Source organism: Aplidium turbinatum, chromosome 13 (assembly GCF_918807975.1).
Source record: "Aplidium turbinatum chromosome 13, kaAplTurb1.1, whole genome shotgun sequence".
NCBI classification, from domain to species: Eukaryota; Metazoa; Chordata; class Ascidiacea; order Aplousobranchia; family Polyclinidae; genus Aplidium; species Aplidium turbinatum.
This window is the reverse complement of record NC_137484.1, coordinates 851,883-878,921: the sequence shown is the minus strand read 5'-3', so window position 1 is coordinate 878,921 and position 27,039 is coordinate 851,883. Positions and strand designations below refer to the sequence as shown.

At 37.9% G+C, this 27,039-nt stretch overlaps 1 protein-coding gene across 2 annotated transcripts in view; it reads right to left on the bottom strand.

The window, feature by feature from the left end:
* LOC145782146 (ATP synthase mitochondrial F1 complex assembly factor 2-like) overlaps positions 1-27,039 on the bottom strand; it is an 88,706-nt gene that overhangs the window by 43,036 nt on the left and 18,631 nt on the right. For both annotated transcript variants that reach the window (XM_082593901.1, XM_082593902.1), the window contains exons 3-5: positions 15,529-15,573; positions 14,666-14,811; positions 12,582-12,676 (exon numbers count right to left, since the gene is read on the bottom strand). In XM_082593901.1, coding sequence (XP_082450027.1) covers positions 12,582-12,676; positions 14,666-14,811; positions 15,529-15,573 — 286 coding nt within the window. The remainder of the gene's footprint in view (positions 1-12,581; positions 12,677-14,665; positions 14,812-15,528; positions 15,574-27,039) is intronic.

Below are 27,039 nucleotides of genomic sequence, written 5' to 3'. Positions count from 1 at the left end.
TCTATTGTAATGTTGAAAATGTCAGTGGTTTCCACTATATGCAGCATCATAACAATAACTTCTAATGATAGCATAGTTAGAAGCTGGGTTGCTATGTCTAAACATCTGTGACATCACTTTTGATTGTGGGGGAGCAATATATATACATAATAATTTAAAATTAAACAATAAATATTATTAATACTACAAAAAGTGCTCAATGCCAATCAAAAAGGCCAAACAGAGCAAATTACATCAAATATAGTTATTTTCTTGTTTTGCGTTCACGCTTCAGTGACCTCCAACTGCATGAGTTTGAATCTCTGTGTTTCATTTATCGAAAGCGTTCTTTTTTGCATTTCGACCAGAGCGGTGGATGCCTGGACGGTCATATTTTCAATAATTTCATTCTGATGATAATAATAATAATAATAACAATATTTATATAGCGCCACATCCACAGTCAAACTATGCTCCTGGGCGCTGTGCATGACAATATTGATATTTAATACGGTACTTTCAGTCATAATGTTCATTGAAATAGAACGTTTTCAAGCGAGCTTTGAATTCATTTAAATTTTTAGCTTCTTTTACACAAATAGGCAAACAATTCCATCATGGTTGACTATTTGTTTGTGAATTGCAAGTAAGTGTCTTCGTGTGTACTTGAATAAACTTTTAGTTAGCTTGAATCAGTTTGTGATGATATGAGGCCTAAACTTGGAGCCGTTCCTGTTGTGCAAAAAAGCACAACTGTTGGATGCAGGGTCAGTTTATGACTCTGCAAAATTCGGTTGTCACATACAGCCTGTTACACCCTAAAAGGGGGATCATCAGAAGATGCTGAAAAAGACATTAAACATTATAACTTTAAGTCAATTTGCAAAAAAACCTCAGAATTAAAAAGGGCTACCAATATCGAATTCCACAAAAGCTTCAATTAAAACGTCCAAATGAAAACCTAGATCTTAATAACAACATTTGTGACTGACGTCAAAGAGAGACAAAATGTGATAAACGTAGTAACCTGTAGAAATCGAATATTATATATACGTTATTTTGAAGTATTTGAGTTTAAAGTTGTTGCAATGATGACATTTACCCACCAGTTCAGAACGTTTATTTAGAAGGTGGTTACAAGCGGCCTTTAGAATAGCCAGAAGACAAAGGCCACAACTATTACGGCCACCTCCACTGTAAGGCCAAGCATAGCTGTAGATAGACCATGATATTTTAGACCAGAATTCTGGCTCCGAAGAGACGTTTCTCAGTGGTATTGGCATTTAGCAACTGTTTCTCCATGTGTTTGAATGGGCTCATCTTCAAATCCTTCTTGAGAACTGTGAACTAGGGTGTAACACTTTACACACTTTTTTTACAAATTGCTACTGGCTAGTTATTGTGGTTTGCAAAATGACCTAACTTGATCAAGGGGGAAAAAATTTTTGAAAAAAAAAATCATTTAAGCAGGCCACGCTCCCCATTTTTGTGGCGAAACCCCAATAACCCCACTATTTGCTATATTTCATCCCACGATGGAGGTAGAGAGCTAATTTTGCCACCAAAAGATGCAGAATACAAAAGTTTATATCCAACTTATGAATGTACCATAGCCCTAAACCCTTTAGTTTTTTCTATAATCAAGAAAAACTGTTTTTGACAGTAAAATTTGCATCTTTCGTAACCAAATGCTTGTATTTCAGATCATGGCTTAGATGAATGTCATTCAGCCATTACAGATAGCCTTTATTCAAACTCACAACTGTGTAACTAGTACAGTCATTGAACGGAAGACAGTATTGTTGTTCTCAAACTTTTTCACAGAATTGAATCAGTATAATTTTACAAGTGTCCTTCACCAATATACAGCACTGGTATATATACAAAATTTTATGATGTTTATCTCAAAACTGATTACAAAGATGTAAGAAGTCGAATAATGAATTTTCCCCAGGTCACCAAACTAATGCTTTTAAGCTGGTTAAGTAATTACCTCAGGTTTTAAAACTGCTGGTGTTAAATATCACATCAAAATATATTATACTCAACAATATGTCTGTGATAGAAACTCTTTCAGCATTACTTAAATGTATATACTAGACTAGCCGAATCGGAATGTAGCCGAATAGGGAACTAGCCGAATCGGACTAGCCAAACAGGCCATTTCGCCCCTGCACAGACCATTGGAGAACAAAGGTTATTTGCTCTTGTCCAATGTCTTCAAGAGTTCATCCAAAAGAGCTTAAGACTTCTTTTAGATCAGCGCTCAGAACGTAACATGGTGATTGGTGGTGTTGATGTGGCTGTCTGAAGCAAATACATTTGAAGCAAATACAAAACAGAACTCTCAGAACTTGCCATAAACACGCTAGTGATGAGTTTGATCTTACTAGTAACAGTGATGAATTAGAGACATCTTTTGAAGAGAAAATGCCAAAGTCATCATCCAGTGAATTTGAGTGTATGAGTGGCAGTGAAGAGTGAGTTCTAATGTTTGTAAATTAACAGACAAAAGACTTGCATCCCAGTGCCGTACAAGGTTCATCAGTTGTCTTAAAAATGAAAAGCTTCATGAAAGCATGTAATGCTTCTGAGCCAGCGAAGAAATGAAGCTGGCTCAGAAGCTGGCCCAAAGACAGCTGCGCTGGGTGCACTGCATGCCAACTTTGATGTATCTAGGATTTCAAAAAGCAGACACCAAAGCTCTGTTGTGGTCAAACTGTCCGCTGGCAGCATTTATGGATGCAACTTCTGCATTTTCACCATATCCGACAGCAGGGAGTAAGGATGATTAGGAAGTGTTTCGAAACAACAATACTTCTTGTGATCGATTGATAGGCCACATGAAGGAAACAATTAATAGCAAAAAGATTCGTGACACAAGTGATGTTGACATAAAGAAAAAGAGTTATTGAGAAGTTAACAGGACAATGTACTTTGTCTAGCACAGTGGTTCACAACCTTTTTGTCTTGGTGGAACCCCTTTTGGTGCCTTCAAAGCGGTTGCAGACCCCTAAAAATTTCTATTTGAATTTTTGGTATATCGCGTCTCCTTATGGAATCATATGTTATATAAGTTTCGAAGGAACACACTGAGAAGAATTTGCTGAATTCGCAACGCACTTGACGATTGATGAAATTATGTTATGAATTATGAGCTATAATTTGTTGGCACACAGGATCAAACATCAGTAATCTATATGCTGAGGATGTTTTTCTATAAATTTTATCAAAAGTTAATAGAATACTTGTGACCGTTACAAAGAATTTCTCTCTTTTTTCATTTGTAATCAATATTAATTCGTTATAATCACAGTCATTGCAAAATCTGTGAGTTGCATTTCCAAGTTAATCATTGATCAACAATCTGCTGTCTGAAAAGAATTAAGTTGAACATAGCCAACATTGTTTTATTAAAAAGTTTAAGTCATTTATATGGTATTTTTTAGTTAAAAAATCAAACCTTTGTGCAATGTTCTTTGCAATTTTAAACGACGCACCAGTGGGTTGCAACTTACAGTTTGACAATCACTGTAAGCTAATACATAAACAAAGCACAAACAATTTTTAAATTTTGTAATTTATCAATCATGCTGAAAACTCAGAAACTTTCGCGGACCCCCTGAAATTGCTTCACGGGCCTCTTGGGGTCCGCGGACCCCCGGTTGAGAACCACTGGTCTAACATGTATTGTACATATAGTTTTGTGTTGATTGTTTCCTGCCTCATTATTGAATAAAACATCACTGTTCTAATACAGCTTACAAGTTTGATTTAAAGGTTATGTTTTTAATGACTGAATGACAATTCGTGCAAGCCAAGATCTGAAATACAAGCATTTTGTTTCAAAAATGACAGATTTTACTCTCAAAACAGTTTTTCTCAATTATAGAAAGAAGTAAAGGTTTTAGGGCTATAGCATGTTCTTAAGTCGGATAGAAACTTTGGTATTCTGCATCTTTTGGTGGCAACAGCAGCTTTCTATCTCCACCAGGATACGAGATATAGCAAATTGTGGGGTAATGGGGATTTTGCGACAAAAACGGGGAGCGTGGCCTGCTTAAACAATATTTTTTTTCCAAAATTTCTTTTCCATTGATCAAGTTAGGTCATTTCGCAAACCACAATAACTAGCCAACAAGTAAGTTGGTCGGAGTGTTACACCCTACTGTGAACATGGTTCCATAGGCCACGTTCGCCTTCTTTGCCAGTTTTTGAATTGACAATAGACGGTCATTTACCCCACTCAGTAATCAGTATCCTAGTTAGTTTTTTCACATGGAGAGACTTGATGGCAAATCCAACGCCCGACTCACGGCGTTCGTCAATGTTTCCACTCCAGAAGAAGGTGGAGCTGCCTCCTATTTCAGATAGATGTCCTGAATCGGCAAAGCGAGCTTCAATTAGGGCAGCAATATCGATGTTGTAGACACAAGAGCGGTTCTGTGAGCAGGTCTGTTGGAGTTTGGGATATCGAGCAATGTTCTGACATTCCATGAAGCCATTTTGAGACTATAGAATCTGCTTTTGTCTTTTTGACAGCATGTGGGGAGACTGGGGATCCTCACCAGCTTCGACAGGCTTTCCAGGGTACTAGTATTTCTATTAGTATTTCTAGGGCACCTTTTCTATCTCTGTCCTCAGACTACGAAGGTGAGCAGAGCATTCCTAGATAGGGCTGCTCAGTTGCTCAGGGGATGAAAGATTCCACTGCTGCTCGGATTCAGTGGAAAATGACCATTTGGTCTGAGCCACCTGTGTGTGGGATTGTGGCTAAAGCTTGGATGTATCCGCACCATCTGGCACACCGTTCCTCCATCGCCAAAGGGCTACTTGATCCAGAAACATGACTTGCACATGATTTTGTTTTTAAGTGAGGGAGGGCTGCGCAGGACTGCAACCTCATTCTCTCGTCTCAGGTTTCAGTGGCAAGACATGGTTGAGACGATTGGGTGAAGCATGAGATGTAGCAGCATGACCATAACGTCTTTGTGTCACGTCATGGTCTTGGGCACGTCCTGCAACTATGATACTGGGTTGGGTGGTGCCTTCCTGTCCGTTGAGCTTATCTAATGATGAGCTTCTTCCGCACAGTATGCCATACATTCAGGTTTGAGTAAGGTGACAAGTCGAAGTGGTGCTATCTGACCCATAGCTGGGCTCTGACAGGTGCTACAGCTACAAGCCAGAGCAGACCTGGGAGTAATGGAAAACTAAGGGGTAACTCCATATTCCTCATAACTTCAGAGTTCTCACACTGGAGCCTTTCCCACCGGTTGCAGTTTTAACGTCATGTCTAGGACCATTGGTTTGTCAGACTGTAACTACGTACGTGGGTTATGTAGCCTACAAAAGTACAGCCGTCAAGTAAATTTCATTTCGCTTTTTACTTTTGCCTAATTTTTTTAATCTAATTAAGAAGAACCGAAACGCTCAAATTTCAACAAAATAATAATCTCTAATTGACTGAAGATAAACAATATAATTGTTAATTGTTTGATGAAATCTGTCAGCTACTCTCAAAATTTTGATCTCAAAAATTAGCAACTAAATGCAATAAAATTGCTGGTCATAATAATTCCAAGTCATATAGCTGAAGTCTGTGTGTTAGCTGATTTGTTTCATCATCATCTAAATGTGGCTTTGTCTGCACTAGTGGGGGTGGGTCTGCTACTTTTCGGTTAGTCCGAATCGGCTAGTCCGATTCGGCGAGTTTCCTTTTCGGCGAGTTTCCTTTTCGGCGAGAGCCTTTTTTGGCGAGTACCCTATTCGGCGAGTTTTTGAAAATTTAACGACGCCTTCTGCAAATCCAACGATTGAATATTATTGAATATTCAGACATTGAATCAATGCAAAAATGAACTGTTAGGCTAACTGGGTTCTTGGAACAAATCGCAGGGCTTCTGTAAATGTTTCTCAGTTTCAACGTATCCTAGTCAGCAAAAGTTCTCTTTTCTATACGATTTCAACATTTAGCGACGTTAAAACGATGTAAAAACGGCAATTTCTGGTGGTCGGGAAAACTAGGCTACGGTACCCGATAATTTCCTTTCAATCCAAGCTGTAGGTCAAACATTTGGTTAGCCTTTTCATTATGTTGCTACAATGTAAACATGAACTGGGTTTTTGGAACAAATTCTTGCTGGTCGAGATAACTAGGCTACGGTACCCGATAATAGCCTTTCAATCCAAGCTCAGCTGTCCACACATTTGTTGATCCAAAGTAATCATTTTAACTATTCAAAAGTACTAACTTATGGACATAAACGAATGACGTAAACATGACGAATTTTAACTTAATAGTGCAAACATTAGGCTGTACCAAATTTTGGTGACTTTCTCTGATTTCTTAGCAACTCTGCCAAAAGTTGTGGCTCAACCACCAAATCAAAATGCCGTAATTATTTTTTGGTTAGATTTTGGTTTTGGGCCTCCTCAATGCTCGTTTCCATGACAACGTGTAAAAAATCAAGAAATTGTTATAACTCCACAACCGCTTAAGCTAGATCAAAACTTTTTTTTTAAAAGCTGCAGAACAGCCAAGTTCCTATCTGTTGTCAATACATGAGCCTAACTATTGAATATTTTTGCCTATTTTTACGTTGAAAGGTGTTTGTGCAATGACAAAAATGCTATTAAGGTCAGTTATATATTCTTGATGCAATCATGAATAACACAAAAGCAGTATACAACTTCCAAGACAATGACAGTTTTATATTATATGAACTGAACTATATGATAGTAAGCAGATAAGACTTTTAAAGGCATGTAGTGTTGTCTACATGCTATAGCATGTTTTAACTATCATTGAATATGCATTAAAATAAATATTGCAGTTACTTTAGACATGACTAACCACCTTGTGATAATCAAACCACTCACGCATATCAACAATATGTTTACAACAGTGTCACAGCAATTTTTAATTTCAACACTAGGATATTGCTTTAATCTTGAAGAGAGTCTTCTTCGTTACTCTTTCACTAGATGTGGCTGCATCACGTTGAGAACCTCTCAGTTCGGAAACCATTTTGAACAATATCTGTCGTTGTTGTGGATCTAAAGTGATTCTGCCAGTGTTGAAGGTAGTCAATAACCCCAATGCACGTTCTGCTGCATCATTTACCACATTGAGGGATTGAACCAAGGCTTGAGCATGCTTGTATGGTGCACTCAAGTACCAGCTGCTTGGATCGTTTTTCAAAAATGAACAGTCAACGTTTAAGAGATCAGTTTCAAAAATGAACAGTCAACGTTTAAGAGATCAGATAGTGTCCAGGAATCAGGACCTATCAAGTCAACCAATGTTGCCTTGTTGGAAAGTATTGGCATTTGCTGTAACGAAAGCTTGCTGTTGCTGTTCTTTTTGCATTTTAGAAGACCTTTTGCCATTGCATTTTTGTCGCTGATTGGGACAGCATTGCTGAAAAGAGCTAGAACAACAAGCCTCTCAGATAGATACCATAAATGGCAGTCTAATTTTTCTAGGTATGCTACTAACATGGGTGTCATTTGTGTAGCCAGTTTTGGAGAAGACCTTGCTTGCAGTGTGGCTAGATCAGCTTTCAGGGTATGGTGCAATTCCAAATCCACTACTGGGGCAAAAGTGAGATCTATAGAAGTAAACCAGGGCTTCAAATGGTACATAACAAGAAACAAAGCCAAACATCGAATCAGTTGCAAAGTTTCCTTACCAGGTAAGTTATTGATGAGTAGGGAAGAGGAAAACAAAGTAATTTTCAAAGTATATAATTCGCGTTCGCATAGGTAAGTAGAGAAGTCACGTTCGCATAGGTAAGTTGAAGAAAACGTGACCAGAACATTCAGAGCTTGAATACCTATTACCTATCCTTCGATAGCAATGTTATATTTTAACCCAAAACTTTTCTAGGTTGCAAGAGTGAAACGCATCTTTTGCAAAAAAATCGTTTGTTAATTCTATAAATCTTCTTGGATTGCTTCAGGAACATTTGTCACTTTACATACAAAAAGATTTCTCACTACTTTCATCAAAACGCTGCCAGTATTTATCTCGGGAAAATATCATTCAAACTCCTCCTGCAAGTTTTGAAGATAACCGATGATGTCATCCTTCAAGTTTTGATTGAGATTATCTCCAGTTATCTCCATCAAGTAGTGAAATGATATCTACAATACCTACAGCTGGCACAAATTTTCTGTCCCGTCAACTGATGTGGATATTTTGATTGATAGCTCATTTACCCCCCAAAACGAGGGAATTTACCCCCAGGGGTAAATTTACCCCAGTTTAAGAAATACTGCATAGCATGTAGACAACAGTACATGCCTTTAAAAGTTTTATCTGCTTAAATGTAACACTGTCATTGTCTTGGAAGTTGTATATATACTGCTTTTGTGTTATTCATGATTGCATCAAGAATATATAACTGACCTTAATAGCATTTTTGTCATTGCACAAACACCTTTCAACGTAAAAATAGGCAAAAACATGTTTTTTTCGATTACTTGAAAAATTCAATAGTTAGGCTCATGTATTGACAACAGATAGGAACTTGGCTGTTCTGCAGCTTTTAAAAAAAAAAAATTTTGATCTAGCTTAAGCGGTTGTGGAGTTATAACAATTTCTTGATTTTTTACACGTTGTCATGGAAACGAGCATTGAGGAGGCCCAAAACCAAAATCTAACCAAAAAATAATTACAGCATTTTGATTTGGTGGTTGAGCCACAACTTTTGGCAGAGTTGCTAAGAAATCAGAGAAAGTCACCAAAATTTGGTACAGCCTAGCAAACATTTTATTTTTATTTTTTTCTGCACGATTTCAACGTTTAGCGACGTTAAAAAGATGTAAAAACGGCAATGATAACCTTTAAAAAATGTCAAAAAATCGCCCGATAATTTCCTTTAAAAATTTCAAAAACTCGTCGAATAGGGAACTCGCTGAATCGGACTCGCCGAAACGGTCCATTCCGAGTGGGGGTAGCTGATTCTCGGTACATGACATCTGGGCGAGCCCATCTAGGCGAAACCCTCTTGGGCAAGACCATGTGGGCGACGGATCATGTGAGCGACGGTAGCGAAAGTTTAGCCATTCAGAACCAGGGCTGCGATTTGTGCCTTTTTCGGTGACGAGGTCACTCGACACGCGCCATCACTATTCGACAAACGCCGAGCCTTACAAAAAAAAACGAAAAAAAAGGAAAATAAAAAGGAAAAAAAACTGAGAGAGGACTAAACGTCGTCAGGTCGAGGAACAATCGGGAGGGGGGGATCACGTGATGCAATCATAAGAGTGCTGACTTACGTAAACTTTCTTGCGCCAGGTACTTCAAAGCAAGGTCTAAAAGTGACGCTACACACGAGAAACTCCCAAGGCGTCAGCGCCGCCATTTTGAACACTGCGGGAGAATGCTTTGATCGAAGTTCCAACGCCTGGCATCAAACATTTCGCCACACACGTTTTGTGCTATTCGACACAACGGGTTTCTTTTTATAGATAAAATAACCGAAGTAAGCTACTTCAATTGTCAACGTGTTTGCAGGTTTGTATTTATGTCTGACTTATGTACTTGTTGTTCAAAGCTTGTAGAAATGTTTTGCAATGTGAATAAGGAATAGTAGACAGATAAACACGGTTGCAACTTGACTTCCATCCACTAAAAGGGTTTTTTGTGATTACGTAATGGGCGATTTTGCATTTGCATTCACAAAAGCACACAACCCAGCTGGCAAAACAAGTCGTTTTTACATTGATTCAACGTCTGCAGACGTTGAATCGAAAAAACGAAAAGCGAAAAATATACTAGAGTAGTCTATCACGAGTCACGACCGCACTGTTTGATTTGTAGTGATGTAATAATACCTAAAGTAGCGATACGCACGCTGTTACGTTAAATAACTAAGGGGGAAAAGTAAGTTAATTTTGGGTTGATTCAACGTTCGAGTCAGCACAAATCTATTCAATTTTCCTGGCGGGTTACATTACGTACCCAGACAGCAAAAATCATCATTTTTACATTGATTCAACGTCTACAGACGTGAAGTCAATGCAAAAAATACCGAATTTTGCTGCCTGCGTATCACTGCCCAAGAAGAAACTTACGTTTGTTTTACATTAATTCGACATCTAGCGACTTTGAATTATCATAAAATAACGTTAATTGTTTAACCAGGTACCGGCAACAAATTAATATCTCACTGCTAGATGATTGCCTCGATTTACGTTTACACTAACATAATTTCGGCACAATTGAGATACTGCGAGCAAACACGAGTCTGTTTGATAAAGAACTAGCTGACAGAATCGGAATCATAAGACGCTGTATGGGAGGATGAAGCTGTCGCATCGTCACTGCAATACTTGAAGACGCAAAACTGCCCGTTCATGAATGCGCAATGCCATATGATCAGAAGCATTATTTTTCTTTTCCGCCGAAGAACCGTTTATCTAATTTTGTATTATATTATACTTTTTTAACTTGACTCCGTAGCTTTTCTAATTCCGATTTGTTTCCGTCATAAAATTCTTTACTAATTTTGCAAAATACCACACTAACTTTTCCTTATGTTTGATAATCTATAACAGGTAAATTCCACTTTTTAACTGTATCTTCTTTCACGATGATTTATATTCGCAACGACACCGGTAAACAATAAGCATTCGATGAAAAAATAACATTTGCATAACAGTTAAGCCAGTATTTATAAGGTTGCAAACTTTTTACAGTTCACAAGAGCATTGTCAGCGCATAAAATAGCTTGCGTGATGCTCTGGGCTACCGCCGTGTGACACGCGATGAAAAAGCGCATAAAATTTCGTTTGATCAAACATTAAATGGAATCACTCATCTTCGTAGATGGAATCACTCAACCAGCGTGTGATTAAAAACTTAAAGTAAGTGACTCTGATACCACACAACTTGTGCGGTAACTCGCGGCCAAACGCTTATAATCTGACTCCTGTGACATCATATTACTATTCGACAAACAAGCGTAGAATTTTTGGTCGTTCGACAAGAAAGAAAAAATCGCAGCCCTGTTCAGAACAGTGGTGACCTATATCATTTATCTAGTTGCTTTGCGGCGTCACAGTTTATCGTGAAGCTTAAGCGCCTCAGAAAAGAGCCAAACAAATACCTCCAAAGAATGACCAAAAAGTGGTTGACGTCAGTTATGAACACTCCCTAACCGTTATTGTAGCTTGTCAGTCGCAATACAAGCCTTGAAACAACTTTTTTTTCCGGCGTCCAAACGTGTCCGACTGAACCAAGCTGTTCGGCGGCCAATCATAAGCATATATAGCGGCCATCCGAACTTTGACACGCATCAACATACAGTCTTCAAAATTAGCACATTTTTACTTTGAAACGTTGCCGAGGCCAAACAACAAAAGTTGAAATTGCCTCGACAATTGCTGTGAACGTTTATTAGGAAAAAATTGTACCAAAACATGTCAAACGAGAAGCGAAAAATATACTAGAGTAGTCTATCACGACCGCACTGTTTGATTTGTTGTGATGTAATAATACCAAAAGTAGCGATAAAGCGAGCAACAAGATATGCACATCGTACGCTGTTACAGTACTTCACATTAAATAACTCAAGGCAGAAAAAGTAAGTTAATTTTGGGTTGATTCAACGTTCAAGTCAGCACAAATCGATTTAATTTTCCCGGCGGGTTATAATGCATAACAACAATGCCCAATAGAAATTTAGGTTTGTTTTACATTAATTCGACATCTAGCGACATTGAATTATCATAAAATAACGTTAAATGCTCAACCAGGTACCGGTAAAAAATTAATCTCCCTGCGAGAAGATTGCCTCGATTTGCGTATACACTAACATAATTTCGGCACAATTGGGATACTGCAAGCCAACACAAAGTCTGTTTGATAAAGAACTAGTCAGAATCGGAATCATCAGATGCGGTATCGGAGGATGAAGTTGTCGCGTCGTCACTGGAATACTTGAAGATGCAAAACTGCCCGTTCATGAACGCGCGATGCCATATGATCGGAAGCATTACTTTTCTTTACTGCAGGAAGAACCGTTTATCCAATTTCATACTACTTTTTTAACTTGACCCCGTAGCTTTTCTAATTCCGATTTGTTTCCGTCATAAAATTCTTAACAAATTTTGCTAAATACCACCCTAACTTCTCCTTCTGTTCCCTCTGTTTGATAACCTATAGCAGGTAAATTCCACTTTTTACTGTATCTTCCTTCATCATGATTTATATTCACAACGATACCGGTAAACAACAAGCATTCGATGAAAGAATAACTTTTGCGTAACAATTAAGCCAGTATTTACTTTTTACAGTTCACAAGAGCATTGTCAGCGCATAAAATAGCTTGCGTGATGCTCTGGGCTACCACCGTGTGACACGATGAAGAAGCGCATAAAATTTCGCTTGATTAAAGCATACGGCAATTGCTGCCGCAATCCAAGGTTTGTTGATTTGGCGACAGCAATGTTTTTGCCGTCGCAGATGGAAGCTAATTTCGAGGGCTGGTTCTGACAGTAATATTTTGCTCTTTATTCATTACAGCTAGAATTACGAAATTTACTTCTTTACTAATCACAAAATTGTTGTACTCTCATAGTAACAAACTTACAATATTGTGTCAGTGACAAGGTATTTGAGTGAACTGGAAATGAAAGACTGTTTTTCTCGTGTGTTCGTATCTATTGCAGCACAGCATAGAGAAGTCTGCAAAAAAAAATTCAAATCATTATCTTTAAAATGTTTCACACAATACTGCACATTAATTTAAACCAAGAGTGGACACTGGACAATCTTTTCAGATTGCAGGCCAAAACCATTAAAATTTGGACATGAAACTAGATTAGCATCTAAAGCTGTATTTCCTGTTAAACTACCTGTAGATAGTTGTCTACTGACAAACAGGGCTGTGATTTTTGCCTCTTTCGGTGACAAGGTCACTCGACACGTGCCATCACTATTCGACAAACGCCGTGCCTGAAGGGAAAAAAAAGGAAAATAAAAAGAAAAAAAAAACTGAGAAAGGACTAAACGTCATCAGGTCGAGAAACAATCGGGAGGGGGCATCACGTGATGCAATCATAAAAGTGCTGACTTACGTAAACTTTATTGTGCCAGGTACTTCAAAGTAAGGTCTAAAAGCGACGCTTCACATGAGAAACTCCCAAGGCGTCAGCGCCGCCATTTTGAGCACTGCGGGAGAATGCTTTGATCGAAGTTCCAACGCCTGGCATCAAACATTTTGCAACACACGTTTTGTGCTATTCGACACAATGGGTTTCTTTTATAGATGAAATAACCTAGGCTACGTTGAGTTGTCAACGTTTATGCCAGTTTGTATTTTGCCGTTTGAGCCAATTAACAATACTGCTCTGGTAAAATGACTGTTGGATACTTGCTATGAAAGTTTTTCACATGTAGAAAACAGCCTAGTTTCCGACCAGAAGTTCAGAAATACAGATGAAAAAAGCCGCTATTTTTATTGAAAAGAGTTCTCTTCCAGAACATTTTGAACACTGCGGGAAAATGCTTTGATTGAAGTTCTAACGCCTGCCATCAAACATTTCGCCACACACGTTTCGTGCTACTCGACACAACGGGTTTCTTTTATAGATAAAATAACCGAAGTAGGCTACTTTTAGTTGTTAACGTGTTTGCAAGTTTGTATTTATGTCTGACTTATGCACTTGTTGTTCCAAGATTGCAGAAATGTTTTGCAACATGAATAAGAATAGTAGACAGATAAACACGGTTGCAACTCGACTTCCTTCCACTAAAAGAGTTTCTGTGATTACGTAATGGGCGATTTTGCACATTCACAAAAGCACACAACCCAGCTAGCAAAACCTGTCGCTTTGACATTGATTCAACGTCTGCATTGATTCAACACAATGCATGACATGTATAAACAAGTTTTCTGGGTGGAAAGTCTGGACATCTGCAGGAAATTTGTCTCGCACCAGGCGAGATGCCATCCTTTGAAAGATTTAACAATGATGGATTTATGTAGCCAGTGCATGATGACGAAAACAAACTTAAGATTTCCTTTCCGTTATATAACTTAAAGCAGGTGATTGATACAGGAGAAAATAATCGCAGAAGCACACAATAAAAGAACACAATAAAGCCTAATATTACGCAAGTTTTTTACATCAAGAAAATAGCCTAGTTTCCGACCAGATGTTCAGAATCAGAAACACAGATAAGAAAGGGCTATATATAAGGGTTCGCTTCTAGAAGAATAGTAGGTAGTCACTGGGAGTGGACAAGGCAAGGTAATAGGCAAGTTGTAAGAACAGCATAGCTTTGCCCAACTACAGATAGGATAGTCTTCAGTTAGTAAGTATCCTATAATGACTAAAAAACGAAAGAATCCTCCGACAACATGGATGGCAAAAGCTTCGGTCGGTCTTACCGAGAAGCGGTTAAGGTTCAGCAAACAGCGAGTGAAGTGTGGGATCTGTTCGAAGGAGCTATCGAGAGCATTGCCACGTCACTTTGGAACTTATCATTCAGGTAAACTTCCGGCTAATAGCGTTTAGTAGCCTAACGTCGCAAAGCATTCTCAATTTTGAACATGTTTAATAGCCTATCAAAGTTCTGTTCTTTAAAGAATAAAAGTGACAATTGTGAAAAAATTTAGACATTTAGCTGCTTATAACTTTATAGGCTACCTAAAATCTCAAGAGTGCATACCAGAGGCATTCGATCAAGTTTTATATCATCCATTTGCATGTTCCACTCTATGGCAACAGCGTGGGCAAGGTCTTCACTGGGGAGAGTTACAACAGACCCAGTCTGTGTTTGCAACTTCCGAGAGTCCAAGTTCACCTCAAATCCACCTCAACAACAATGTCTACCATAAAACGACCAATTTGAAAGACAAACTAAGCACAATAAAGGTAAAGGCGATTCCATTTATACTGTAATAACATATAGGTCATAACCACACCATTAGAAATGATATTAATTTAACAAATCTTTTTTAAAGTCAAGAATAAAAAAACTTCAAATACGTTAATTGGTTCTTAAGTTACAATGATTTACATTTTATAGCAATTAATAAGTGAGCAAACTTTTTCTCTTATCACTTTTTTTTACGACGACAATAATTTTTGTTAACTAATACAAACAAATGATGATGAACACAAAAACAAACAAGATAAAATTTCAAAAAGTTTGGAAATATCCTAGGAGTATATCTAGCTAACTGATAGTCATTGAGTTTTGTTTAGGGAACGTTCAAATATTACGTAACGCTTTTTTTCCGAATTTTTGACCCCCCCCCCTCCCCCATGTAACGCTTTTTCACTACGAATTCAGCACAAAAAACTACCATTCCGTACTCGAAAGCGTTACGTAACGTTTTGCTTGAACCCCCTCCCCCCCGATGTGACGCTAACGTAACGCTTTGCATAAACCCCCCCTCGAAGGCGTTACGTAATATTTGAACGTTCCCTTAGCATATTTTGTAAAAATCGCCACTGCTCAGCTTCTACTGTCAAACAAGCTTAGATTAATGTATATTGCATTATTGCAAACCCTGAGGTTATTCTGACCTTCTGCACGGCAAATTCTTGCTTCATTGAAAGGCTTTTTCCTCCCTATAAAAATACACAATAAGAATATTTAGAATCCAGAAAAGTTTGGGTGTTCATCAAGATTATTATCTTTTCTAGCACTAGTTGCAATCTTCGTTTACTGAAAGTGAAAGCAAAGACAAACAAGTTGTTTTATTTCTTCACTTGACGATTCATGCACCATGACATGGGTCCACGTCTTTTAGGTGCAGACAGTTAGGCGCCTGGCAAATAGGCGTGCACAGTTGCACACTGTGGCGTCAGGATAATTAGGCACGGAGCACTGTGGCGCCCGTTCATTTAGGTGCTATTCCCAGTAAAGTCTGCAGATTATATCAGCTTGGCAGGTAGGGCAATGCTTTTCACACAAAATGTTATATTGAACAGAAAAATGTGTTGTTTTGTTAACGCGCGACTGCGCGTGCAACCGTGCATTTATTTGTTGTTAGTCATGGCTTCAATGAGTGAAGCTGCTTTACCCGGCAATGCTTTTTCACACAAAATGTTATATTGAACAAAAAAGTAGCCTATGTCATGCCTGTCATGGCTTCAGTGGGTGAAGCTGCTTAAACCAGCAATGTTTTTCACACAAAATGTTATATTGAACAGAAACATACATTGTTTTTTTAATGCGCATGTTAGGCATTTAATTGTTGTTAGTCCAGGTTTGCATCAGTGAAAGCTTTATCAATAAATTATTAAAGTTTCCGAACATGACTGAGTTCACTTTTAGTTAAGTCAAATAATAACTACACTAAACAAGGTGCAAAAATGTCGCGATCTGGAGTACGTGCAAATGATTGCTGGATAAAGGATATGATATAATAATAATAATCATGTTTTTATTTGCGCCCATTGCGATAACATACAGTACACTGCGATCACAGATGCGATATAACAGATGACAGGAAGTCAACGAAGTGACATAAGTCTTCGAGTCAACTGTTCCCTTATTTTGGCCAAATATGCTCCGCTAGCAAAGCATAAGATCACAGAGATGCAGACGAAAGGCTGTTAACTTTGATGGTGGCTCCAGTCAAACAATGTGGGAATTTCTTCGAGGAGTAAGCTACAACTTCCACATGAGACCTTAACTTTTCAAATTACCTTTTGTATGTTCATTGTGTTTTTTAGGTAGGTTATTTTATTATTTGCAGTGTTTAATTGCGCATTTTCCGTATTTATTAATTGTTCAATAAAAATCTTCATCCTTACACCATGTGTACCTTTTCAAACAAAAGAGATTACTAAGTGGGTTCTTTGCTGCACTTGCACAGTCAGATAGTGCACATCAAAATTTTTACTATCCGCTTAAATATAGGCTACATTGTGTTTTTTACTGATGTTTAGTGCAGTTAATTACACAGGTTAACAAAATTTGAAAAAAAATTTTAATCGAGAATGGGAGTAACTTTTCTTAGACCACAATTTGCTGCTGATTTCAAATCTGGCGCTAGTTTTGCTCTAGCACATCAGGTTTTAAAGTTATTGGTCTGAAAAATTTTGACCAGAAACGTCAATATTGCGTTCAAATACCGATTTTGTCGCTACAATTTTCAAGTTTAGATTAGCTTCAGAGAGCAGAGTGTTTCAAATTTGTGCATTGCTTTCACAGATTCAACACTATTTAGTTGCATATGTATGCATAATAGACACTAGAGTGCAAAAAATGCCTCTTAAACCTTGTCTGAGGTACTAAATACTTGAGCTATCACAATACTGAAGTGTCAGGTTTTTAAGCACCCTGTATTATATTTCAAACAGTCATGGTTGACGCTGAATGTGCGCTTCAAACAAGCTACACAAGATCAGCTGCAACACCTTGCATACATCAAATAACCAACAAACAAAAACACAAGAAAAACGCTCAGCATGATACTAAAGATAGTGTTTAGAATGTTGCAATGACACTTAGACATTGCTGCATTAAAATCGCTGGGCATATGATTTTCGTTTAGGTGTACATGTTAGATCATCGCGATGCAGCATCCAGCAGTAATCACCCATCATCCTTTCGTTTTCAAGGTCTCTAATCAAATCATTTAGGTGCTTCTGGGAAAATAACTGTGGCCTGCCTTCTTCTTCTTCATGATACTCAGAACTTGTTGATGAGAGTTCGCTTAATGAAGCGACGTCATCACCATCATTTTCAATGGAATCTAGGCCTCCCTGTGGAGGTAAAGGTGGCGACATGGTTTCATCATGAGGAACCGGCCGGCGAGCAGATTCCAAGTTTGGATAAGTTATTTTGTCCCTTTGCTTGTAAGAAAATCCTTTTACTTTTGTGATGCAAAAATAGCAATCTTGGTAGTGGTCTTTTGGTTCTCGCCAAATCATTGGAACTGCAAATGGCATAGACAATGATCGTTTGTTCAACCAGTTATGCAAGCCATGGGCACAAGCAACGCATATTTTATGAGGAGCCCAGGTCTTGTCTAGATCACCAAGTGGACAGCCAAAATATGCCATGTATATTTTCTTGATATCTTGAGTTATATTTCTTTGCTGGTTTTTGCTGGTAAATCTACCACAAATATAGCAAAAAAGATCTGGATGATTTGTGCACTTTCGTCTTGACATAGCTATTTTGAAAACAGTGCACGGTATTCTAAAATGCTGCAAACAAATGTTATGGGCTAGGCTACATTGAACTGGCTACATTGAACCTGGGCTACATTGAACTCAAACTTATAAATTGATGTAAGTTGTCGTAGTGTCAATGTTCGTAGACACTAGGGTTCAGTTTCTAGTGTAGATGATAAACGCAAGTTTTCTAACTTGTTGATCATCTTTCGTCTCAATCTCTCACGATCATTCGTTCGATCGTTAGCTTCCATTACTTGATCGATTCATGGCCGTACAATTGTACGGCTCCAGCTCATCAATTGTACGGCTTATCATTGTTTTATTATGACGTCACACTTAATTTGCGAATAAAAAACTGCTTTACTTGCCTGTTAATGTGGCATGTCTTCAAAAGTTTAAAATTGGAATATCTAGAAAACTTGATGTGCTAGGAAAAAAATAAAGACATTTTTGAAATCAGCGCACAAAATGCTTCTAGAATCAATCAATCACGAGCTCGATTAAAATTTGTTGTTGACCAGTGTTATTTGACTTAACTAAAAGTGAACTCAGTAATGTTCAGAAACTTGAATAATTTATTGATAAAGCTTTCGCCGACGCAAACTTGGACTAACAACAAATAAACGCTGAACATGCCCATTAAAACAACAATATATTTTTCTGTTCAATATAACATTTTGTGTGAAAGGCATTGCCGATTTAAGCAGCTTCACTCAAGGAAGCCATGACATATTTTTCTATTCAATATAACATTTTTGTGAAAAGTATTGCTGGATAAAGCAGCTTCACTCACTGAAGCCAATACTAACAACAAATAAATGCATGCGCATTAACAAAACAACACATTCTTCTGTTCAATATAACATTTTGTGTGAAAAATCTGCAGATTTTACTAGAAATAGCACCTAAATGACCGGATGCCACAGTGCTCCGCACCTAAATATTGTGACGCCACAGTGTGCACGCCTATTTGACAGGCGCCTAACTGTCTGCACCTAAAAAACGTGCTCCCCCATGACAATATACACCCTCACAGCAAATACACATAAAAATAAAACTTACAAAGTGTTTTCTTGCTTTGAAGCACACTGCAGTATATGACTTTGTGAATTTTATTTTGTTTGAAAATTTTTATTTATTTATTTATATCAAAACAAATGAACAACTTTATTAAGTTCAAGTCCCCCTAGTAATAACTAATGGTCTTTGTCACGATTTCTTTCTATCACTTACCAGGAAAGAGACTTGGAAAGGTTCAATGGCGTAATTTAATGGGATATTACCAAAAGGCAGTCAATTAAATGTCGAATAGTTCTACTGGTGAAATGACAATGAAAATTCTTGAAGGACTTTAACGAACGGCTTCTCAAATAACTCTAATTTCGAACACAATTTATATCAGCACCAATTCTCATCTACTTGTATTAATGAAACTCTCATAATGAAAAATAATGCAAATTACGCCACTATTTATAGCAGGTTGTTCGGTCTAGTAACTTCGAGAAGGTTACGTAATGTTACATCATAAGAATTTATTGTTCTGTCACGTTGCACTACATGTAAACAAGCAAGTTAAAGAAGCTTCTAGATCTGCACGTAGCAGTAGAACGTTCTTGAAAATACGTTACATAATAAAGATTTTGCAATCCGAGGTCACTACAGGTCAGTACCGTACCGATAATAACATATAACATAAGAATTCCACAATCAAAACAACACGTTCGGTCAAGATACAAAGCAGCCCATCGCGTGACCTTGCACCTAGATTGTGACAGTCTTATTTGATTGTTTTTATCTCTCCTAGCACTAGTGGTAACCATTGCTGCGATTTTTGCCTTTTTCGGCAAACTTTCTTTTTCGGCCGAACAAACTGACTTCACCAAAACTCCTCCAGGAGCATCGGAATTGAATAATACACCGATTTTGTCTGAAGAAGCTGTCGCTCCAATTACTGATACACAGCCTGAGACTGCTACGGACGATCTAACAAAAGGGCGAAGTGTTGTCGCACCAGAAACATTACGTCGATCTACTTGTCAATGACGCCCAGTTGATCGTTTAACGCATTATTAGTTATTGTCAAGTTTTCTTTATATGCATTGCTTTCACTTTAAAGTTTGGGAAAATGTTGTAAAACTATTGATTCCCTCTTCTGATTGGTTGTGTTTAATTGATCTTGCATGCTCTGTGCTCAGTCGACGCGTTGGCTTCTGGCGTGATTCGCGAAGCTCTTGTTCACATTTCTCTTTATCCACTTTTCAGTTGTGTTGTGAGGGTTGTGTAAAGTTTAGGTGCTAACTTTATGTTTAGCTATGTTTTATAAAACCTTTGTTATGGTAATCTTATTAAGTAAATAACATATGTCACTTACATAGTTGGTGACAATGATAGTTGTTCAGTGTTATTATATTCTGTACAGTTATTTGATTAACACTTTGGGTGCTAAACTGCAGATCTAGTATGTGTGAGAAACAAAATCCAAGGTTTGTTGAGTGAAGAAAAGCACTTTTTTGCTGCAATGATGGATTTTTTATTTTGGCTTACATGCCCTATAATTTGGCCACCAGGAAGAAGCTTTGGTAGGCAATGCTTGGTGGCCGGAAAAATAAAGGAGTTACAGGCCTGTCGTTGCTGTGACAAAAATATCATAGAGAATCTTTATAGCACATTTTGGATTAGCTTGGTTTGAAATCAATGGAATGGCCTGTTTCAGAAAATCTGATTCGGGGAATCCAATTCGAAAAAATCCCAATTTGCAGACCGTATTTTTCAGAGAAAACCAATTTCGTGATTTTTAAATTCAGCAACGGCTTCTGTAGGAGAATTTGTAGGGACGATTTGAATTCTAAAATTCCACAGTGGCATCTGTTTATCCAAAGGAATTAGCTTATAATGGAGGTTAACTGAGTGGCCTAATGTGTCAGCAAAAAAGTTTCAGAAGAAAGAAAAAAGTTATCAAAAGGCGTTTCATGATTAAAAATAGAAGTTAATTAAATAAACTAAGTAAAGAGTCAGCAAAAACGTCTCAGCAAGAAAAAAATAAACAGTTATCAAACGTTAAATGGCCTTTGAAACTACCATGCCGGTAGGCCATGTTAGGTCGTCTTCCACAAGCCAACATTTCTCCATTCCGTTGGTATTTGTTTTGGCTGCCGGGCGCGAGACTTTGACCGCTGGGAAGCACCTCTGGTAGGCCATGCTTGGAAAAGTAAATGAGTTTAGAGGTTTGCTAGTGCTAGAGTAACCTAGTTAGGCCTACACTAAATTCGATATATTGCTGTCACAGGCATTAAAGCAAACGCAAAAAAAGTCAAAGTTTTGTTCACGACAACAGATTATAGCCTCCCCATTAAAACGTACATTTTTTTGCAGTTGTACGCTGTGTATACATATTTCTCTTTCTTTGTCAGAATGCAGAAGAAATGATGTTGTGGAAATAAAATACAGTCATGAGAAAAAATACAACAAAGCTGAAGTCGCTGATCGGAGTTTCCGCAAAATTTTTTTAATTTTCCTCTTGAATTAATCATTGAATTTGTATGGGCCACCACAAAATAAGTGAGATTTTTTCTTTGTAATTTTGTCTAGAAATGTTAGTTGGAAGTGAATAGATCATTGCCGTGTTCAATTCAGTGAATAGATCATTGCAGTGTTCGTTGGCTGCATAGCCGAGTGGTGAGAGCTCTGGAACGACATTCGAAAGGGCGCCGGTCGACACTGCTCAAGAGCATGCGGCTGTGTCTTTGGTAGGACACTTAAAGGCATGCCTGAAGGTGGACACGAAGATTGGCTTTCTTGCCTTCCCTTCCACTTAATCTAAATCTTCAACCACCAGGTGTAAGCCTGGATACGACAAACAAAAAAATATTGCAGTGTGGCAGCTTGTATCATCTGCAATGGAGGGGCTACATTACAATCTTAATTCGATTTGTGTATTGACCGGTAATGATCCAAGATCCTTAAAACTTCTATAAAGGGAGTAAGAAACACAGAAAGCTCTTCTGTCATTGAACCCTCCAAGGAGCTTCCCACTGCTGATTTACCAACACTACGAGATGTTCTTGCATTCTGTGCTTTGTTGAAGGTGATACTGAAGTACTTTTTACTATTGTAACTTTTTCTCTGACAGATTTTGATTAAGCTTGGTAGTGGCATAAAACATAGACCAAGTCGTATATTTTCATATGGATATTTTTCTTAAGGGTAGCTGTTAAAAATACTAATATATAGCTTGCATGAATGAACAGTACACCGTACAATCTGGGTTTTTTTTTTTCGCTGACACTTTTCGGTCATTTGTCCGAAATGACTTGAAAAAATTCGGTCATTTTTTATTTATTTCGGTCATTTTTTCTGATGACAATATTTCCTTTCAAGTAGCTGATACAAACCAAAATTTGCACTTCCTGACTAGCTACAACATAGGCGCCAACTTTTTATGCTGTATTGATACATAAAACAATAGACGAACTAGCGATCGGCAGCAGGACAACATTTTTTGAATGCAAGTCGCAACAACTTCGCGATAAATAATCACTAGAACGAGTAGGATGCTACAATTCCACACCAGACAAAATCTGTCATTTTTACATTGATTTAACGTCTGCAGACGTTGAATCAATGTAAAAATGACTGATTTTGCTGCCTGCGACATAGCAAAAATCTACCATTTTGTGTCGATTTAATGTCATCAGATGTTGAATGCACCCAAAAACAACATAATTTGCTACGTAGACGGGGCGTGCGTTTAGCTTTATGCGCTTGCAAACAGACTCGATGTTGCTTTCGAAAGTCGAAACCTCTACAGTGAATTGTCGCGGCAGTGAATCGCTCGCTGTGAAAATGAACTTGAAGTCTCGGCACGACGTAACCACCAACCAACGCAACAAGGGCTGGTACAAACCGCATTGGAATAATCAACGCAACAACGGACTCGCGCAAACGGCATGGCGCACACACGACCGTGGCCATAGAAACCCGATCAAAGGCGGGAATGTGCGCATCTTTTGTTTCATCTGCCACACGAAAACGGGCGTTTTACAGCGAATTGAAAGCAGGTCAGTCATAAGTTGCGATATTGTAGTGAAAAGGAAGCAATGTCAAGTCGAAAACTTAATCAAACGTCTCTCCGTAACTATTTTCAAACGCTGTTTACGGATGTCAGCAACTTTTAAATTTATTCAAGGTGACGTGCTGTTGAATTGATGCGCTTTGATTGATGTAAACATGAATGATTTTGCTTTCAACAGGTACATTTTCAAGCGTATGATCAAGTTAGTATTTTCAATTCCATTTACAGTATTATACATTTTAGTAAACCTTTTCGTCTCTTGTTTCATGCTAATAAATCTAATTCGTTGCTAAACTTTATGTTGTGCTTAGCTTAAAGAGTCACAGTCCATCAACCGCTAGCCAACGCAGACGCATGGCATGTGTTTTGGTCAAGTTTTATTTATAATAATTAACGGTAGGTCGAACGTAGCGATAACTCCGAGTGTGGTAATAAAAGCAATCCTAGTGTGACGACATAATTACGTCATCCATCTGCGTGACATTTTGCTGAATTTAAGTTGCTGCTGATTAAACACGCTTTCGCCCCCACGGCCAAAAAAATAGTTAGGCGCCTATGGCATCTTTTGTTTCATCTGCAACACGAAAACAGGTCAGTCATAAAGTTGAAAGCAGGTCAGTCATAAGTTGCAATATTGTAGTGAAAAGGGAGCTATGTCAAGTCGAAAACTTAATCAAACCTCTCTCCGTAACTATTTTTCAAGAGCTGTTTACGGATGTCAGCAACCTTTAAATTTATTCAAGGTGACGTGCTGTTGAATTGATGTAAACGTGAATAATTTTACTTTCAACAGGTATATTTTCAAGCGTATAATCAAGTTAGTATTTGCATTCCATTTACAGTATACCTTTTACTTTTTAGTAAACCTTTTCGTCTCTTGTTTCATGCTAATAAATCTAATTCGTTGCTAAACTTTATGTTGTGCTTAGCTTAAAGAATCGCAGTCCATCAACCGCTAGCCTACGCAGACGCATGGCATGTGTTTGCTTAACCGAAGTGATCGAGTTTTGTTTATAATAGTTGACGGTAGGTCGAACGTAGCGATAACTCCGAGTGTGGCAATAAAAGCAATCCTAGTGTGACGACATAATTATGTCATCCATCTGCGTGACATTTTGCTGAATTTACGTTGCTGCTGATGAAACACGCTTTCGCCCCACGGCCAAAAAAATAGTTAGGTGCCTATGAGCTACAACATTAAGTTTCGCTGAAAAACGTTGTCGTGTTTTATCTGACAAAAGTTAGAACAGACAAACGTTTCTTCAATGTTTATCAGCGAAACTCAACCTTGCAACACCCGATTTGACTATATATTTTTCGGACATTTTGACCGAATTGACTATATTTTTTTCGGACATGTTGCTAAAAAATCGTCAATGACCGAAAAAAAAAAAACAGCGTACAATAACCAACTAGCAGACATTTTTCAAAACCTTAATGTGTTTGAATAATGAATAATATGTTATAATGTGTTTTCAAAACCTTAATGTGTTATAATATCCTTAATGAAGATCACATTCATAAGGGTACGTTTACATGACGTTTCATTGCGCCTGAAACAAAAGATTTCCGCTTTGGTTCATTTGGCGTACGCGTAATCTGTTTACACGCGGCGACCGAAGCGAGATTCATGGCGGTCTGGATTTCACATCGGTAGTTTTGACAGAAATGAAACCGATGTCAAGTGGTTGCGGCTATGTAAACACGCCGCAATGAGATCCTAGCAATGAGATTAGCCCTAGTGCTAGTAGTTTGATTATAGTCAGTTAACTGGTAGCCTACTGTATTTGCAGAGTAGCACATAAAAAGAACTTGAACATAACATAAATAAAATACTGTAGTTTTGTTTTTGAAGTAATAATATAAGAATTTTTCTACTGGTCAAGAATGTTGGCTGTGCTTCAGCCAGTAATTGGTAATTATGAACCAGCCATCTGCAACCAATGCTCCCAATTTCTGAAAGATATGCTGCAAAATGTATTAGGATCTAGGAGACCTTGAGCATTACATCAGTGCAATAGCTTTGTATTTGTGAAGTTATGATGATACATTTTCAACTGGGACTAGTCGAGAATGTTGGCTGTTTGTTTAGACTTAAGCACAAAGACTTTTTGTCAAGGTCATCTGTACTCATTTGAGACATGCATTGGACTGGTGCACTGGTGAAGAGCAAATAATTAGATATTAAATTAAGCTAGTCCATTCTTGAAGAACACAAGTAAATTGGCTCTGAAATTGTGATGTCAGTCTATTGATCCAAAAGAATTTTGAAAATACTTGTGCTATTTCAGTACCGGTTACTGTACCCTTTGGAATTGCATGTTTTATTGTAGAATCTATGTTTTCTTTTTGGTAGAAAACTACGGTATTACAATTTCAAGAGATTAACTTTCATTTAAATATCGTTTGTGTTTACCATTAATCAATTTATCATGCAACACTCCACACCAGAGAGAAATGAAGGTATATGCAATAGGTGAGTGGATGTTGTATGTGTCGCCTTGACTGTATTAACAGCAACCTTGAGTTTATATGTAGGCTACCTTGACTTCATTCACAGCAGCTCAGTTGATTTGTTTTTGTTGGTGGAAAAACTGTACAACCACAACTTATAATTCGCACAAGTGTAGTTGGTATTTGATTATCACTTCATTAAAACATATCAACTTCTTACAACAAATTGATGCTCCAGATAGCAAAAAATAGGTCATTTTGTTTTTACTGATGAGTGAAATAATGGTAAATTAATTAAGCGTATATGCCAGTGGCTGCTCGTGATTATTTGTAATGGGTGGGCTGCAATCTTGGTTCGATATATTTATTGGTGAATGATTATTACAGTTTTAAAAAATGTACAAGAAATACGTGCGAAAATATATATCGTAGTGAAATATGTAGCCGAAAACTAAGCTAAAAACCCTTCACTGATCTGAATTTTGTTTATTAAGCTATATTCTTAAAAAAAAAACTTTGAAAATAATTGTATTTAGGCTTGAGGCTAGTTACTTTTCATTACTGAGTGATTTACTCACATGCTTTGTTTAAGTTGTGATGCAATGAACTCTAGGATTTGACAAAATCCAGCCCCTGCGGCCCCATGGATGGGCAGCCACTAATGTACAACCAATTTACACCCAAATATTTTAACTGGTCTTTTTTTTCAGCAACTACGCAAATGCACCCAAAAGACGAAGACTTGAGAATCTTGTGGAAGATGTCAGAAAAAATGCAGCCAGTGAAGGATCACATGAAGAAATGATCACTCTGAACCTCTTCGCAGCTGATGCCGTTCCACAGAGGAAAACACCAGATAAACGATGGATGTGGGACAGTGAAAAGGTTAACCTGCTGAGTGCTGATTGACAACTTGCAGGCGTATAAGAATGACATGGACATAAAAGGCCTAGACTTTCAGTCTGATGTGGTTCGATGCTATTCTAAAGTTAGGGAAATGATGGCGGAGTCTTTTCCGATGGATTTTGGGCCTTCTTGCAATGCTGCATTGCAAGACACTGAGAATATGACTCCGCAAGAGTTTCAAGTGCATAGAAAAAACGTTCAAAAACTAGATAAACTAAGAAAAGATGGGTACAATCGCATAAAAAGTAAGGTGAAAGAACTCAGATCTGGATACAAGGCTGCAATTGACAAAGGGTCGAGGTCTGGTTCTGGACGGCTTGTATTTGAGAACTATGAGAGGTTGCAAGCAATATGGGGCGGGTCGCCTTCAGTTATCTCACTTACTTGTGGAGAAGCTGGCCTGAACATCTCCAATACCGATAATACAATTGCTGGTGATGACACTGCTGAGCAGTGTGATGCTAGTTGCAGTT